Source organism: Pleuronectes platessa, chromosome 22 (genome assembly GCF_947347685.1).
Source record: "Pleuronectes platessa chromosome 22, fPlePla1.1, whole genome shotgun sequence".
Taxonomy (NCBI): Eukaryota; Metazoa; Chordata; class Actinopteri; order Pleuronectiformes; family Pleuronectidae; genus Pleuronectes; species Pleuronectes platessa.
In genome coordinates, this window is record NC_070647.1 from 7,633,021 (window position 1) to 7,647,650 (window position 14,630).

The following is a 14,630-nucleotide window of genomic DNA, read 5'->3' on the forward strand; positions in this document are numbered from 1 at the left end:
CTGTACATCCTTTCGTGTCATCAAAGGATTTCACAGTAAACATCGATGGACGAAAAGGAAAACCTTGGATTTTCCATGGAAGCACCGAATTATCACCTTAAATCTAATGACAAAAAAAACCCACCAGTGCCTCAAATAATACTTGACTTGCAGAGCCAAACCAGTCCTTGCAATCCCTTTTTACAAAGTTAGCGTCCATAGGCTAGGAAATGAAAAGTACAGAGGCTCCTTCCTTTTGCTTTAATTTTCCAAGGACGAATCATTCTCTGGAAATCCTTTTTTTTTTTAAAGGATATGATCGTTTTCAAAACAATAGTGTGGAGGCGATCACACTGACCGAGGCCCGGACGCTGCCCAGCTCTTGTCAGCATCGCCGGCAGTCCCAGCAGCCTCGGGACTGACATGAGAAAAGTCGCGGCACTATAGGTTTGCGTAGTATCGATCTCTGCTCTCGTATTCTCTGTTGGCAAACTTGGCGTCCTTGTTGCTGTGCGGGATTCGTCCAAAGGGCGCGTGGTCGTTGAAGCACGTGTCGAAGACCTCGTCCACTATTTTCTCCGCCTCCACTCGGCTAATTTTCCTCACAGCCAGGATGGAGCGGAGGGCGCGGCCTCTGACGCATTCCTGTCCGGGGAGAGAGGGTGAGGTTAAGATCTGGATTAGAGAGACTGAGCTGAAGGCTGCCACATCCCATTTATCCCAGCGCAGGTACCTGATGATGCTCCTTCAAGCCGAAGTTTAATCTGGCTACTTCGTTGCTAAAGGAGCAGTCGCCACTGAGGTTAGCTGCCCGGATCTGAAACAGAGACAAGAAAGAAAATCTTTAAAAACTCAACAAACAAGATTAATGTCATTGTGGGAACTTTTGGGCTTCTCTATAATATTGTATAGTCTCGAACCCAGACCAGGATATCAACTGGCTGGCCTGGGTCTGTATCCACACTCTAATGATGTAACAGGTTTAATAATGACAACAGGACCATAACAACACTGGCAGAAACTAAACAGAATCAGATCAGAATCACTTTACACACACACAGCAAATGCAGCCGGTGTAGGAACACAGTCTTCCTCACCTCAGAACAAGCGAGGTGTCTGTAGTTGTTGAACCAGTCCACGTGGGCCCGGCAGTGATCGAAGGCGTGGATGAGCTCATGTGTGACCACTCGGGTCATGTGGGACTGCTGGTGGATGTTGTTCTGGCATAAAACGATCTGCAAACCAGAGTAAAGATCTTTACTGGCTGGACATGTTATCTTCCATCTTTTTTTTTAGTTATTATTAATGTCATCATCTCTCTTACTTGAGAAGAAGCTGCATCGAAGCCTCCGCTGACGGTCCCGTCACAGTCTTCACAGGAAAAATGTCGGTCTTTAAATATTTTGCTGTGTTGAGAAGAGAAGGCAAAGTCATCTGGGTGCGAATCAATCTGACACTGCTACACACAAACAAATCATATCACAAACAAACCAGCTCAAATTTAATTTGCAGGATAATACTTTTGAACTTATCACAAGAAATAATAAATGGCAGTGAAATTATAAATATTGATGCGATACATGTGGTGAGTTTAAAGGACAAGTGACACTGTTGAAGAAGGGGACAATAGTTAAATGTCCGGCGGTGGAGATATCTTAGCGCACTTCAAATCAGAGAAACACATGTAAATAGAAACAAATTCTGAAAATATCTTCATCAAGTTCTTGAAGTCTGTCATCACTTCTTTGGTTCCCCTGGAAACATTTCTGTTGTCGGTTTTTTTTACAATTTGGAGCGTGTTTCTGTAGTTGCATGTGTTGGGACTTTTTGCAGCTGCATGTGTTGTCAAATTGATGAAGTTGTTTTCTTAATTTGCGTGTGTGTTGTCTATTTGCATGTGTTTTCTTAATTTGAAGTGCGTTGAGCTCTCTCGACCCCCGTACAAACGAGCACACTTACGTATCCTGAAAACTATTTGGATTGTTTATTATCACAATACGATGCATTAGCACAATTATTCTGTTTATGAATATAAATATTATTCCTTCTGTATTTAACTACTTCTGTGTTCCAACCATTTGTTTAGCAAACGTGCTTCCTGTCAGCTTGTAAAACGAACAGTGTGGATAAGCAATGACAAACACATACTGACCATCCGGAGCTTTTCATGGCACTGAGGAGGAGTTTGGCATATGGACCTGGAGGAGACAGAGGCCGGTTAATGTTGTCACCCACACAGACCACAGCTAGCTAACAGGGAGCTAGCTAACGTTAGCAGCTAGCATGTTAATCACAACCACCATGGAAATAAACGTGTGTTTCCACATCACCGAGGTGTCTCTGTGTGTGAAGGACAGTGAACTGGGACCCGACTGGGACACTCACTGGTATCCGTCGCGACCTGCAACATGATCTGACACTTGTGGTTGAACGTGAACAGATTCTCCGCGAAGGATCCCTTCTTGTACTTCGGGCTGTTCCTTTCCGGGAATAAGTCGTAGCCATATTCCTCTTCTTGTTTAGTCTGGTCCATGACGGTGAGAAATGTTAACTGCAATCTGGAAGTGTTAGCATCGAGCCCAACCCCCGGTTAGCTTCCTCTAGCTAGCACAGAGAGGTCGTCTGTTGTCAGAGTCACGTGTTCACCAAGGGTCAAAGGTAAAACTCAACAAAAAAGGATCTCTGCAATTTATTTTTTATTATTAACATTCACCTTGGACATAATAGTTCATACATTGAATTGATTTCAATTAAATTATTTAAATTATTTAAAAAGTATTACAATGGAGTTTTTCCATGAGCCTTTTCTTGTATAAATCGTCTATTGAGAATCTGCAGACAAGCTGTTAACTTGGAGCGATATTTGTGGAACAACACATTTACAAGCGCAATTACTGCAGCTGCCAGTACAATGATATAACGCAACTATATGAATGCTCATTTACATCGTTGAATAATAATATTCATACCTTTTCAAGATGATGCTTCTTATTTGTTGCCAATGTGCAGATTTTACCAACTGTTTGAAATGTTGTTGTAATTACTGTAACATAGACGATCTTTGTTGACGCACGGCGCAGTGGCTGCTGGGACTCCGCTGTCATGACTCCCAACATAAACAGAAAGTGGGACCAGCGACATATTCTGAGAGGCATCAAGCTCAAATCGTGGCAGCGGGAACACTTCCGGTGGCCACAGAAACTGCCATTGACTTGTAAAGGTAATTGTGTTTCTTTGAACAGCATTTTTTTTTCAATGAAGTGATATTACTGTTGGATACGTGGAGGCTATATTACAAAGTAAAACCCTTCTGAGGACATCATCATTACTTTGCACTGAAACAATGTGAAACAAGTGGACACTTCACTGCGTTACCATTCTGCAGATCAGATCATAAATGGATCCAAACAGTGTGGCCTCTAGGGCAGTTGCCTTCACATTTCAGTGGCAGTCTCTGTTGACACCGGAAGTGCCTCCACGAGCTCCCGCTGCCACGGTTTGAGCGTTTTGCCCTGACTGCATTTTGTATAAGCACTGAGCGAAACTAGCCACAGCTCCACGCGGAGTGTGTTTTCCTTCAGGAGGGAGACGCGACGGGTAGTTCACCAGATTCAAGTAACCACAGAGTCTAATATGTTCACTTTAATCCCCTTAGTGTTTCGCTTTTCTACTAGCTAGCTAACTAGCCGCTAGCCAGCGTGATTCACGTGTTTTCTTCCTGCCTGAAACAGCATCGATCACAACGACAGCAGCGACTGTTGGGACCATTGACTGTGTATACAAGGTTGTGACTTACTTAATCCGTGTTTCACAGTAACATGTCCGGGGGAAACAAAGCCATCGAGCTGCAGCTTCAGATGCGACAGAACGCGGAGGAGCTGCACAGCTTCATGAAGGAGCTGGATGGCTGGGAGTGTGACATGAAGACGAAGGATGAGGAGCTGAGGACAGGAGGAGCACAGGAGACCGGGGTGAGATCCTGTTGCTCGCGTTGGTCCTCCTCAGGAGCCGGTCATGTTCTGGATCCCCCCCTCAGGTGTCAAGCATCTCTGTTTCATGTGTTGCAGGAGAAACTGCCACCTGTGCGCAACAAAAAATTCAAAACAAAGATGAGGGAGAAGAGGAAGAAGAAGACGGAGCATGCTGGGAATGGGGACGCAAAAGCAGAGGATCTCCAACAATCGTCCAGGATAAAGGGGTCTGATTATCGATCATGGGACAAGTTTGACGTGGTAGTTAACACATTCTTATGCACTATACTTCATATGACAAGTGAAATGGTGGAGTGGGTTGTAAAGTGCTTCTGTGTTCGCAGGACGGGGCTCTGGCCGAGATGGATAAAGAAGAAAGTCCAGCCGAGTCAAACGAGTCGGACTCAGAGGAAGTCACAGTCGATAGAGAGAAAGCTCTGTCACAGAAGGAAAAGGTAAACACCGAATAGGAAGTGCTGAAAGGAAACAAAGTGAAAATATTGATTTCTTTACTAGAGTATTTAACTTTTTCATTTTCAGGGTAATAAGTTGTTCAAGGAAGGGAAGTATGATGATGCCATTGAGTGCTACACGAGAGGGATGAGTGCAGATCCTTACAACCCGGTGCTTCCCACCAACCGAGCCACCTCCTTCTTCAGACTCCAGAAGTAAAAGCACAGATCACGTGGCTGCTGTTTTTTTTCTGATGTCACGTTTGTGTAATGTTTTGTTTGGTCCCCCTGCTAATTTATTCATCTTTGCTCATCGCAGGTTTTCTGTGGCGGAGTCCGACTGCAACTTAGCAATCGCTCTGGACAGCAACTACTTTAAAGCTTATGCTCGAAGGGGAGCGGCGCGGTTTGCACTGAAAAATTATCAATCTGCTTTAGAAGGTAAAGAAGCAAAACTATTTGATCACGGCTCCATCTTGATTCCTCTGAGATAACATGAATCTTCCTCTGGATAGATTATAAGATGGTTCTGAAGCTTGACCCCAGGAACACGGAAGCACAGAATGAAGTGAAGAAGATCAATGAGGTGAGTGGGATCAGATCAGATCAGATGAGCATCATTTCTCAAGCTTTCCTATTTTTTTTTATGCAATACTTTTTCGCTATGTGGTTTCAGGCCCTTGGGAAAGAGGCACCAACTTTCCAGAGTGAAGCCACGCAGCCGCAGGAGGCTTCCCCAGTCGACCCTGAGCAGCAGGGCCTGATGGAGGAACAGCAGAGGAGGCAGGAGGCTGCTCTACAAAAAGACAGAGTAAGATACTTAGCTGTTTTCCCAGTTGGAAACATCAGCTCACACTATAAACGTTCACACTGAATATTTTCTCCGCAAGATCAAATAACGTGTGGGGCAAGTTTACTCACCTATGCAGTGATCATGTTTGTTATTGTTAAGTTATATGTTATTGCACCAGAGACAAAAATTCATTACACTGTGGGTAATGGGGATATTTTCTGTTCAGTTTTCCCCAAATTGGTTTATGTTTTCTGATTGTGCTTCTCAGGGGAATGCTTATTTCAAAGAGGGAAATTACGAAGCAGCCGTCGAGTGCTACAGTCGAGGTATGGAGGCAGACGGCCTGAACGTCCTGCTCCCAGCCAACAGAGCCATGGCCTTCCTGAAGCTTGAGAAGTAAGCACATCGTTTTATCTTTACTGCAAAATAAAACATCTCAAGGGAGGCAATATTTATATTTTAGAGGAAATACTTAAGGCAAAACCTTTCAAAAAGGGTCAAAATGGACCATGTGTTTTTGTCTAACTCTTAATACAGCAAAAAAACTAAATTACATTTATTTAAATTCTGTTTAATGGCAGAAATATTGTTCTACAGTTAAAGAATGACAGCATTCTTTTTTAAATTTATTACAGGTATAAGGAGGCAGAGGAAGACTGCACTAAAGCCATTTATCTGGACAGGACTTACTCCAAGGCTTTTGCCCGTCGAGCAACAGCCAGAGTGGCTTTAAGGAAACTGGAGGAGGCCAAACAAGGTGACGCACAGAGCAACACTGTCTTCTAAAGTCAAACCGCTGCCACACTATTCCATGTTTTTATTTTTAACAGAGAGAATCCCAAAAAGATGCAGCAGATCCACATTCTGTCTCTCCGTCTACTTATTGTTTCGTTGTCGCCTTTTCTTATCATGCATCAAGACAGTTACCAGATCTGTTTAATTACCAAGTTATCTCACATCTCAGTCGTCTTGACATTATTTCTATTGTTAAATAGCACTTAAATGAGTAAAAGTGATTATTTGTATTAAAGGTTTTGTGATTTGTATTCTCAGACTTTCAGGAGGTGTTGAAGCTGGAGCCAGGGAACAAACAGGCCTTGAATGAACTCCAGAAACTCCAGATTGTACGTTTCAAAATATTTTAGTTCCTGTGCAAATATAAAGAATGAATGACCTTCTGGTGCTTGAATTCATTTCTGGTGTCTGACTTGCCTCCTCTCGTTTTAGAGTGGACTTCTTCAAGCAGACGACAGCTCACAGAGGAGAACAGTTCAGCCGATTGATAAACCAACTCATCTGCGCTCAACCGTGAGTTCCTCTTTATTTTTCGACTGTCAGAGAAAATTGACAATGTGATGAAATTATTTTGTATTAGAAATGACTGTTTGAGGAATCTAATTAATACTAATGAGTATTTATGTTTATAAATAACTATTGCCAACAGTGAGTTATACTCGAAACGAGTAGATAAATTAAAGTAATCCACGTGTAATCTTCCCCATCGGCTCCATCACCTGGTTTCAACACATTTAATCTACATGTTTATATGCTTGGGCCTTACTTGTCCAGCAGGTGGCAGCAGACATCAGTGCATCACTTCATTATTATGTTTGATTGGGGGGAAAAAACCTGTCTGTGTTTTCTGTCTGATGTTCTCCAGAAACCTCTGAGGAGAATTGAAATCGAGGAGGTCAGTGGGAAAGCTACGGTGCCTGAGGTGGAGTCAAAAGGGTCCAAGACCTTGATCCAGGAAGTGGTGAGGCAGCCTGAGGAGGACTCGTCTCCACTGTCCACGTCCCCCAGCGCCAAAATAATCAAAATCGAGGAGATGGCAGACGCCCCCTCGCACGTATCAGAAAAGTTAGTGACACTGTTTAATTACTCGTTGAAACCCTTTGACACATTTCAGTCATTAAGTAGATTATTATATTTGTTTGTGTTGTGCCTTCGCTCACCAGACTCCCTCCCAGCAGACCGACTGAACAACCAGCGCAGGTTGTAATCAGTCACCCGCCTGAAACAACCACCAGCTCCCCCTCATTAGTTATAGACCTGCCCCCCCCACCCACCAGCAGCTTCCAGCTCGAGGCAGACATCCGCAAGATCGGAAAGCAGCCAGAAGTGATTTACAGATATCTGAGGGTGAGCTGAGCTTTTACTTATAACATATTGCAGGCATCACATTGAACATATCATTTTCCATTTCATCAATATTCCTTAGAAATAAAATGTAATTACCATGATAACAGTTTGATTTTCACACTTGATTAACATTTCAAATAAACAATATGGCAATATAATTGTGGTCATCGTTTCTCGTCTTGCAGCAAATCAAGGCTGAATCGTACATTAAGATTTTACAAAACTCCCTCGAACCGGACATCCTCAATCAGATCCTGTCCACGCTGAACGAGTTCTATACCAAGTAAGTTTTTTTTATTAAAATGCCACGAGAATAACTACAAGAGCCAATTTGTTTAGTAAAATTAGTTTTCTTAGTTCTTGTTAAGTGCATTTGTATTTACTTGTTTACATTGTATAATAAGATAAGTGCTTGTGTAGGAATGAAACGCCTGCTGTTATACTGGAGATCCTCAGCAGTCTATCGAGTGTGCGGCGCTTCAACATGGCTGTGATGTTCATGTCGTCCACAGAGAAGAAAGGTAAGAGTGTGTGTTAAATGTGCCGAAGCAGACGACTCACACTTTCATCGTATCTTTTTCATGTTGATGATCACTGTGTGTTTTATATGCTCCAGCGCTGAAAGACCTGTTTGACTTCCTTCACCGAGCGGAGCTGGAAGAATCAGCCGTCACACTCTTACAGAAGAAGTACGGTGTGTGACGCTCCACGTCTCAAGCAACAAACTTAAACATCAACACACAGCGTCACTCCGAATTCAAAGCAAATGAATTGTTAGTTTTTATTAATCAATTAACTTCCATTAAAGTAACTTAAAGGGATAGTTCACCCAGATATGAAAATTCACTCATCTACTCACCACTAGGCCGATGGAGGGGTGGGTTAAGTGTCTGAGTCAATGGTGAGGTATTCTTCAGACGTAATAAAACTGAAAAGCCTCCATTCTGCTTGAAATAGGGGTGAACTATCCCTGTATAGTATTTTGAAAGTATTTTGTAACCCTAACCCTATCTCTATATGAAGATACAGCTTTCTGTACATTCTCATACTGTGAACATGTTGATGTGTTAGCATGGAGCCAGGTTACTGCATCTTACAAGTATTCAAACCTCAGCTAGGATGCATGTCCTTTCAACAGAAGTGTGACTTTATCTTGAACCCAGTGTAAAAGCATGGATTGGTCTCTGTGAGTACTTTACCCAGTGTGAATGTTCCTCTCATTGTTGAAAGAGAAAAAAAAGTTAACTGGCATTTCTCTGGACTAAACCTGCCTCGACTGTTGTGTATATGTAGAGTTTGGACAACTGAATGACAAATAAAAGGTGTATTTTGTAATTTACACTTGGGCTATTATTAAGTCACTTCAACTACATCCACCTCATTTTGTTCTTGGGTCACAAAATGTTTGAGGTGTTTTTTTCTATTTTAAACGTTATGTTATGAATTCCATGTTTTTGTGTTGCGACAATTTATTTTCAAACAAAGAATTTTAGCTGAGACACATCTCGCATTTGGAAGGAATATACAAATAAAAGGGTTAACAGAAGGAGAGAGGAATAGCGGGTTGATGGGCGAGCTCATGGTCTCTGTTATTAGGGGAAACTTTTTTCATTAATTTTGAAATTGTCACAATCATAATGAATTCCTGGAATTAAATCTCTACTGCTGGAATTGACAGGGCATCTTTTTAAAATCAAAACGAAAGCGATTCGAAGCCACAGTGAAGTAACTCTAACAAAGTATTCACCAGTGGACTGATGTTAACCCATGGTATAGATACGGATAACAACATGTACCAATAAATACATGAAACTGACCTATAAGCCTTTTTTCTAAGTAAAATATGTAACGTTTTGAAAATAGAACCACTTTCAATTTCCCTTTAATATGTAGTTAGATTTACTAATTGTATTTTGAGTTTACATATCTTTGTGGTGTGCCATCAACCTTCAGCCACCAGGTGGAACCAAAGCTAAACCAGAAAAGTGGTCTCAAGAGTTAAACTATTACACACATACAGTGGTGTTTTTACAACTCACCTTCCTGTGATTAGGTTCATTGACCTTTAATCATATTTCAGCACACAGCAGCTTGACTCAGCAGCCGGAGCAGAAGTAACTGAGAAACCCTGTGTCAAGGATGGAAACATGTTCGATCTGTTTAAAGTTTTAATTGAAGCGTGAGACAGCGTTTTACAAAGCTGATAACTCTTGCTATAGAAGTTAGTGTATATCATTTACGCATCGGCACATTTTTAGACTTCAGCTAAATCAGTGTTGAGGACAAATCAACCATTTCTGACGTCCAGTGCTCCTTTCTCCACACGGTTGATATTTAAGCCCCTTTTCCAGGTCCCTCCCTGCGATGTGCAAACAGGGATCAGCCCTCTGTCAACATGTGAGGCTAGTGCAAAGGAGTCATTTGTATGAGTGTGTGAGTCACACCAACTTCAGAGATTTCTTTGTCACTTATTCATCCGCTGAACCTAGATTTGTATGAGGGAAAGAAAAATATGTTATTGCCACAGTTTAAATACTGGACTGCTTATTAGGGAGATAATATGTTGGGAGCAGGTAAAAAGAACAAATTAAGAGTAAAACAATAAATGAACACAGTCAATCATGTTGCTTGGACAATAATAATAATTCTCCCTGCTCCAGTACAAGAGCCTCACCTGTGTGCAGTGGATCACAGTGAAAAGGCGACAGTCATCATGGAGGCCAACAGCAGCAGTGCTGAAGTCTCTCCCGGACGAACAGACAGGTTTCGATTTGACCCTGAAGACACAGACAAGCAAAAAGAAGCAGAGTGCAGGTCAGAGCAGTGTCACTATGATTAGACTGTACATCATAGCATGTTGCAGCTCATCTACCTTTCACTTGTACACTTTTAAACACTGTGGCAGTCCTCCTGGAAGCAGTGTTTTGAGCCTCGCACTTCAGAGTGACAGATTGAAGCGGATGATCCAATGTCATCTCAATCACGTTGCCCCTCACGGTCTGACCGTCCACCGACGACAAGTAGCGACAAGATGGCAGACACTCGGCGGAACACGTGAACTTATACTTTTGTGCGATTTCTATAACGTCGGGGCCTTCGATCTGGACCTTTGATGGACCGGCTGAAACAAAGATGGTGAGGACAGGTCACAACATCACAAATTTGAACTGTACATGATTCAATAATACTAATGTAATAGATTACATCAATGCAAACCATGAAGAAGACCCAGAAGATTGTAGGAAAACTCAGAAGGCTGTTTTTAAATTGGTAGTTATGTTTTGTGTAAAGAATTTCAGAGGTCCAGTACTGTAGGGTTGCCAGGTCTATGGTTCTCATGGAATTGGGTTACTTTTAAAGTTGCTGCAGATGGAGTAAACCTGTTTTGCTGTAAAAATATCATGTTTAACCTTATATACGATAAACAGGTACACTGAAATTCAGTATATATACACATAGCCCATTTACACAGAACACACAATCTTAACGGTTATGTTTTTCCTTTCTCTTACCCGTTTCTTCCTCCACCTGCCTGGAAGACATACACTTACTGTTTATAAGTCTTTTACTTTTATAAGTACTAGAATACACCTCATCATGGTAATTCACATAAACACTGACAGGTTGTAATGTTGTGGCTCATATTTATATATTGTGAATAGCATATATCAGAGGTCTTCAACAGGGGGTCCGTGACCCCTAGGGGTCCGCGGAGGTCCGCGGAGGCATGGCCACCCTGTACCTAGCACATGTTCGAATTAAAAACATGACTATATGAGCCTGTGTTATATTTGAATAGCTTAGTATTGAATGCACAATAACAGGGTAGCTATGTTTATATATGGCACTAGGCCCAGCTTAATATAAAAGACAAGTTTATACAATTTATATAGTAGGGGGTCCCTGCTCCATCTCTCCACCAGTTTTGGGGTCCTTGGCCTGAAAAACGTTGAAGACCCCTGGCATATATTATTAAATGTTGTGAATTAACATGAGAAGCTTTATCAACGGAAACAAGGTAAACAAAATGCCAAGAATAGATAAATAGTCTATTTACTCATGTATTTATTGTAAGTATATGATTTAAATACAATGAAGCAACAAAACGAGGTGTTTCAGTTGGAATAAAGCACTACATTAACTACAGTAAATCCATAGGACATAAACTCATGTTATCCAGGCCGGTGAAGAAGGACTTATTGTCTTATTAAACAATATTGTTTTAGGACCTTGGTTAAACAACTGTATAAACAACTGTGTGAGTTCTGGTGTTGGGCTGGTTTGTCTCACAGATCTGGCAACGCTGCAGTTCTGAGTTTAGAATTGTGCCACATCTTTCAAAGTCAAAGTAAACATCAGTTATAGTATTTCTTCCTCAATAAATCTACATTATTAATGAACTTATTAGCTAACATGTTGATGTTGGTTAAATTAAAATATTACAACAGGCTTGTTTGCTTTCTTGCCTTGAGTTAAAAGACAAGGTTTATACCACCTTCATGCTGAATAAACCACTGCTAGCTTAGCTTAGCATACAGAGTGGACACATGGGGAAACAGCTAGCTTAGCATACAGACTGAACACATGGGGAATAGCTAGCTTAGCTCTATATTCTGTAATTGTTTGTAGCATTTCAGCTAAGCTAACCTACTCATTGTGAATATGTGTCCCTACAGACAGTGGTCAACCTTCTCCTATGACCCTTTGCAAAAAAGCTAAAAAGCTTATTTCCCTTTGTTGAATAGCTAGAAGCTAACATGACCATACAGGGGCCTAGCTAGGAACCTGGTACTCTCCAGGTTTGAGGCCCTAACTTTCATATAAATCATGAAACTCTCGACTTACTTATCACAGTAATGCGTCGCGAGGCAGAGACAAACAGCCCAGACACACTGTTGGTGGCTCTGCAGGTGAGCACCGTGGAGTTCCTCATCTCCTGAGGAACGATAGAGATCACATTCCCTTGACCACCGATCCACGGGCCATGATCTGACCTCCAGGTGTAGGAACAAGATGGCCGACAGTGGGCGTGGCAGCTGTAGGTGTGGCTCGAGGTTGGGTTCATCAACTCAGCGCCTGTGATGGAAATGTTGGCAGGTCCGTCTAAGGAGAGGAGACAGATCAGAGACATCAGGACATCGATGTCCTGAGGATAGATAGATAGATGATAGATGGATACTTTATTAATCCCGTGGGAAATTCAGATCGCATACAACTGACAAACTCAGCAACCTCTCACCTAACACCTGCAGTTTCTTCGTTGTCGTGGCGGTCTGCTTTGTGTCCTCCTCTGTGGCCGTACACGACACCAGTAAAGCCTCCACCCACTGGTTTACAGTGAAGGCCAGTACGTTGCCCTGTCCCTGAGCGGTCTGCCCATCCAGAGATATGGAGTAGAGACATCCAGAGCATCCGGCATCACACTCAACGGTGCTCGGCACTCCCACCGTCACATAGTCCGGACCGATTATCGTTACATTCAATCCTCCTGAAAATGTCCCCAATGGAGGAACACTCATTTTCACATCTATTTACAGCAATCATACTGAGATATGAGGATTTAAAAGTATCTTGGTTTTTAATATTTAAACATTTTTACACAGACAACATCTTAAGTATAAGATTTATTGTTTGATTAAATTTAAAATCCCTTACTGTTATCACCACTTTCACCTTGTTCAGGCTGCTCTCCATCCGAAGACAGTACAGACTGAAGTCCTATCAGGCAGTAGAAAATACTGACACTTAGCATTGTCTACAGCTTTTAATGATATCATCCTCTACTTGTCACCAGTGGAAGGATTTGCCCATTTGTACCAGAAAGTTGAAAACCAGTTGACATTGTTTGGTCAAACTTTAACTCAAGACTGAGACCAGATGCCTGATTTCGAAGCTTAAATACATGCTAAGGCATAACAGTGCCATGGATGATATCATAAGAGTTCTCGGCTGTGTAACTAACATTAATATGTCTAGTTGTTGCTTAATTTATTTTCTACTCATGCTGCTGTCACTCTACTACTCTTAGCTTTTACCATGATTAAATGAATGTCGCTTTAGGCCCCAGCTATTATATAGCTTTCAAAATGCATAAATCAGAATAAAAGTAAAGAAACTATTACGACCATTATGCAAAAAATTGTGTCTTGTGAGTAATATAATGCTTTGTTAGTTGGTTAAGTTTACTGTTGTAGATGGTAGAGGTGGAGCATACTGTGATTCACATATTTATGCGTAACTTAATATAAAACACTAATCTGCTATTTAGTCATGTAAACACATACCGATATATCCTCAATGTATATACTATATAAAAGCGTATAGATATTGTATGTGAAATCTTAATGTGCTAAGGGACTACTAACAATAGCTTTAAAATACATATAAAAAGTACAACATTTCCTTCTGAAATGAAAATGAAAATCACAATGTAGTGTATAATCAATCACATTTAAAGCAGGTAATAAACAGATAAAATGGCTTTCATAGTATAAACATAACAAAAACAAGAGTCAAAGTCTGTGCCGAAGCATTAATGTACGCATAAAATTTCAACCCTCCGACTGTGATTTTTATCAAAAGTAAAAGAATTCCTTGAGTTACCTGCCAGAAACAACAGCAACAAAAGTCCGCTGAGGTTTGAGAGTCGTCTGTTCTTGGACGTGCAGGTTTGATCCATCTTCTGTAAGAATCTGACGTTTAAAGGCCACCAGGAAATAAGGGATATGTCAAACATTAGCAAGCACTCCGCTCTTATCTGAGCGAGCTGGTAAGAAGCAGATCTGCCTCATTGGTCAGTCTGATGATAATATACTGACTGGATTGTTACCATAGTGGATATATAAAAAAATAGTTTCCCTTTAAATATAATTTTCGCAGATTTTCTAGCAGCAGCATTTTCATAATAAACATAATTTATGATTGAATATTTCCTCAGTTTTCCAGCTGAGATGAGAGTCCCTGCAGTCGCCGGAGGAGGTTCTTACGTTTCTGGCTCAGATCCAGTCTGAGGGAGTGATCTGCAGAATGTATTGGTTCCAAGAGTGAGTCCAAAACACGGAATGTCACAGTTCTGATCTCTGTAAAGACGAAAATGCAGATTAAAAAAAAAAGGCTGTTGGCATTAGTCCTAGAGTCAAGCAACGGAGGCTGATATGAAGTGTGAGTCACCGTATTATTCACTTCGGCCCTCCCAGTTGGTGACCTCGCCCTTCAGCTCCACAAATAACCTCCATTATTTGAATAAATTTCAATAAAAAAATCTGTTGAGTTTATTGGAGGAAAAACAATTTG

The 14,630-nt window shown here is 41.4% G+C and overlaps 3 protein-coding genes across 4 annotated transcripts; 1 reads left to right on the forward strand and 2 right to left on the reverse strand.

Moving 5' to 3' along the window:
- Positions 1–321: 321 nt before the first annotated feature.
- atp23 (ATP23 metallopeptidase and ATP synthase assembly factor homolog) lies at positions 322–2,624 on the reverse strand. The gene is made up of 6 exons (XM_053415189.1): positions 2,365–2,624; positions 2,132–2,177; positions 1,304–1,385; positions 1,077–1,214; positions 713–796; positions 322–624 (listed from the first exon to the last, which is right to left on the reverse strand). Exons 1-6 carry the CDS (start codon positions 2,510–2,512, stop codon positions 421–423), a joined length of 702 nt encoding a protein of 233 aa, XP_053271164.1. The 5' UTR covers positions 2,513–2,624; the 3' UTR covers positions 322–420.
- A 795-nt stretch (positions 2,625–3,419) lies between these two features.
- rpap3 (RNA polymerase II associated protein 3) lies at positions 3,420–8,676 on the forward strand. The gene is made up of 17 exons (XM_053415190.1): positions 3,420–3,576; positions 3,794–3,950; positions 4,047–4,211; positions 4,295–4,405; positions 4,491–4,618; positions 4,722–4,843; positions 4,918–4,988; positions 5,079–5,213; positions 5,464–5,591; positions 5,831–5,952; positions 6,249–6,319; positions 6,423–6,503; positions 6,856–7,055; positions 7,154–7,337; positions 7,523–7,620; positions 7,758–7,858; positions 7,954–8,676. The coding sequence occupies exons 2-17, from the start codon at positions 3,798–3,800 to the stop codon at positions 8,037–8,039; spliced, it is 1,956 nt and encodes a 651-aa protein (XP_053271165.1). The 5' UTR covers positions 3,420–3,576; positions 3,794–3,797; the 3' UTR covers positions 8,040–8,676.
- Positions 8,677–9,586: 910 nt separating this feature from the next.
- On the reverse strand, positions 9,587–14,548 carry LOC128428591 (carcinoembryonic antigen-related cell adhesion molecule 5). Of its 2 annotated transcripts, none has more exons than XM_053414805.1 (8): positions 14,324–14,548; positions 13,941–14,019; positions 12,993–13,055; positions 12,577–12,825; positions 12,183–12,440; positions 10,210–10,458; positions 10,012–10,114; positions 9,587–9,822 (listed from the first exon to the last, which is right to left on the reverse strand). In XM_053414805.1, the coding sequence occupies exons 2-7, from the start codon at positions 14,014–14,016 to the stop codon at positions 10,026–10,028; spliced, it is 984 nt and encodes a 327-aa protein (XP_053270780.1). In that variant the 5' UTR covers positions 14,017–14,019; positions 14,324–14,548; the 3' UTR covers positions 9,587–9,822; positions 10,012–10,025. The 2 variants fall into 2 exon arrangements, with proteins under 2 accessions (XP_053270780.1, XP_053270779.1); XM_053414804.1 differs by having other exon boundaries at positions 13,941–14,029.
- Positions 14,549–14,630: the final 82 nt, after the last annotated feature.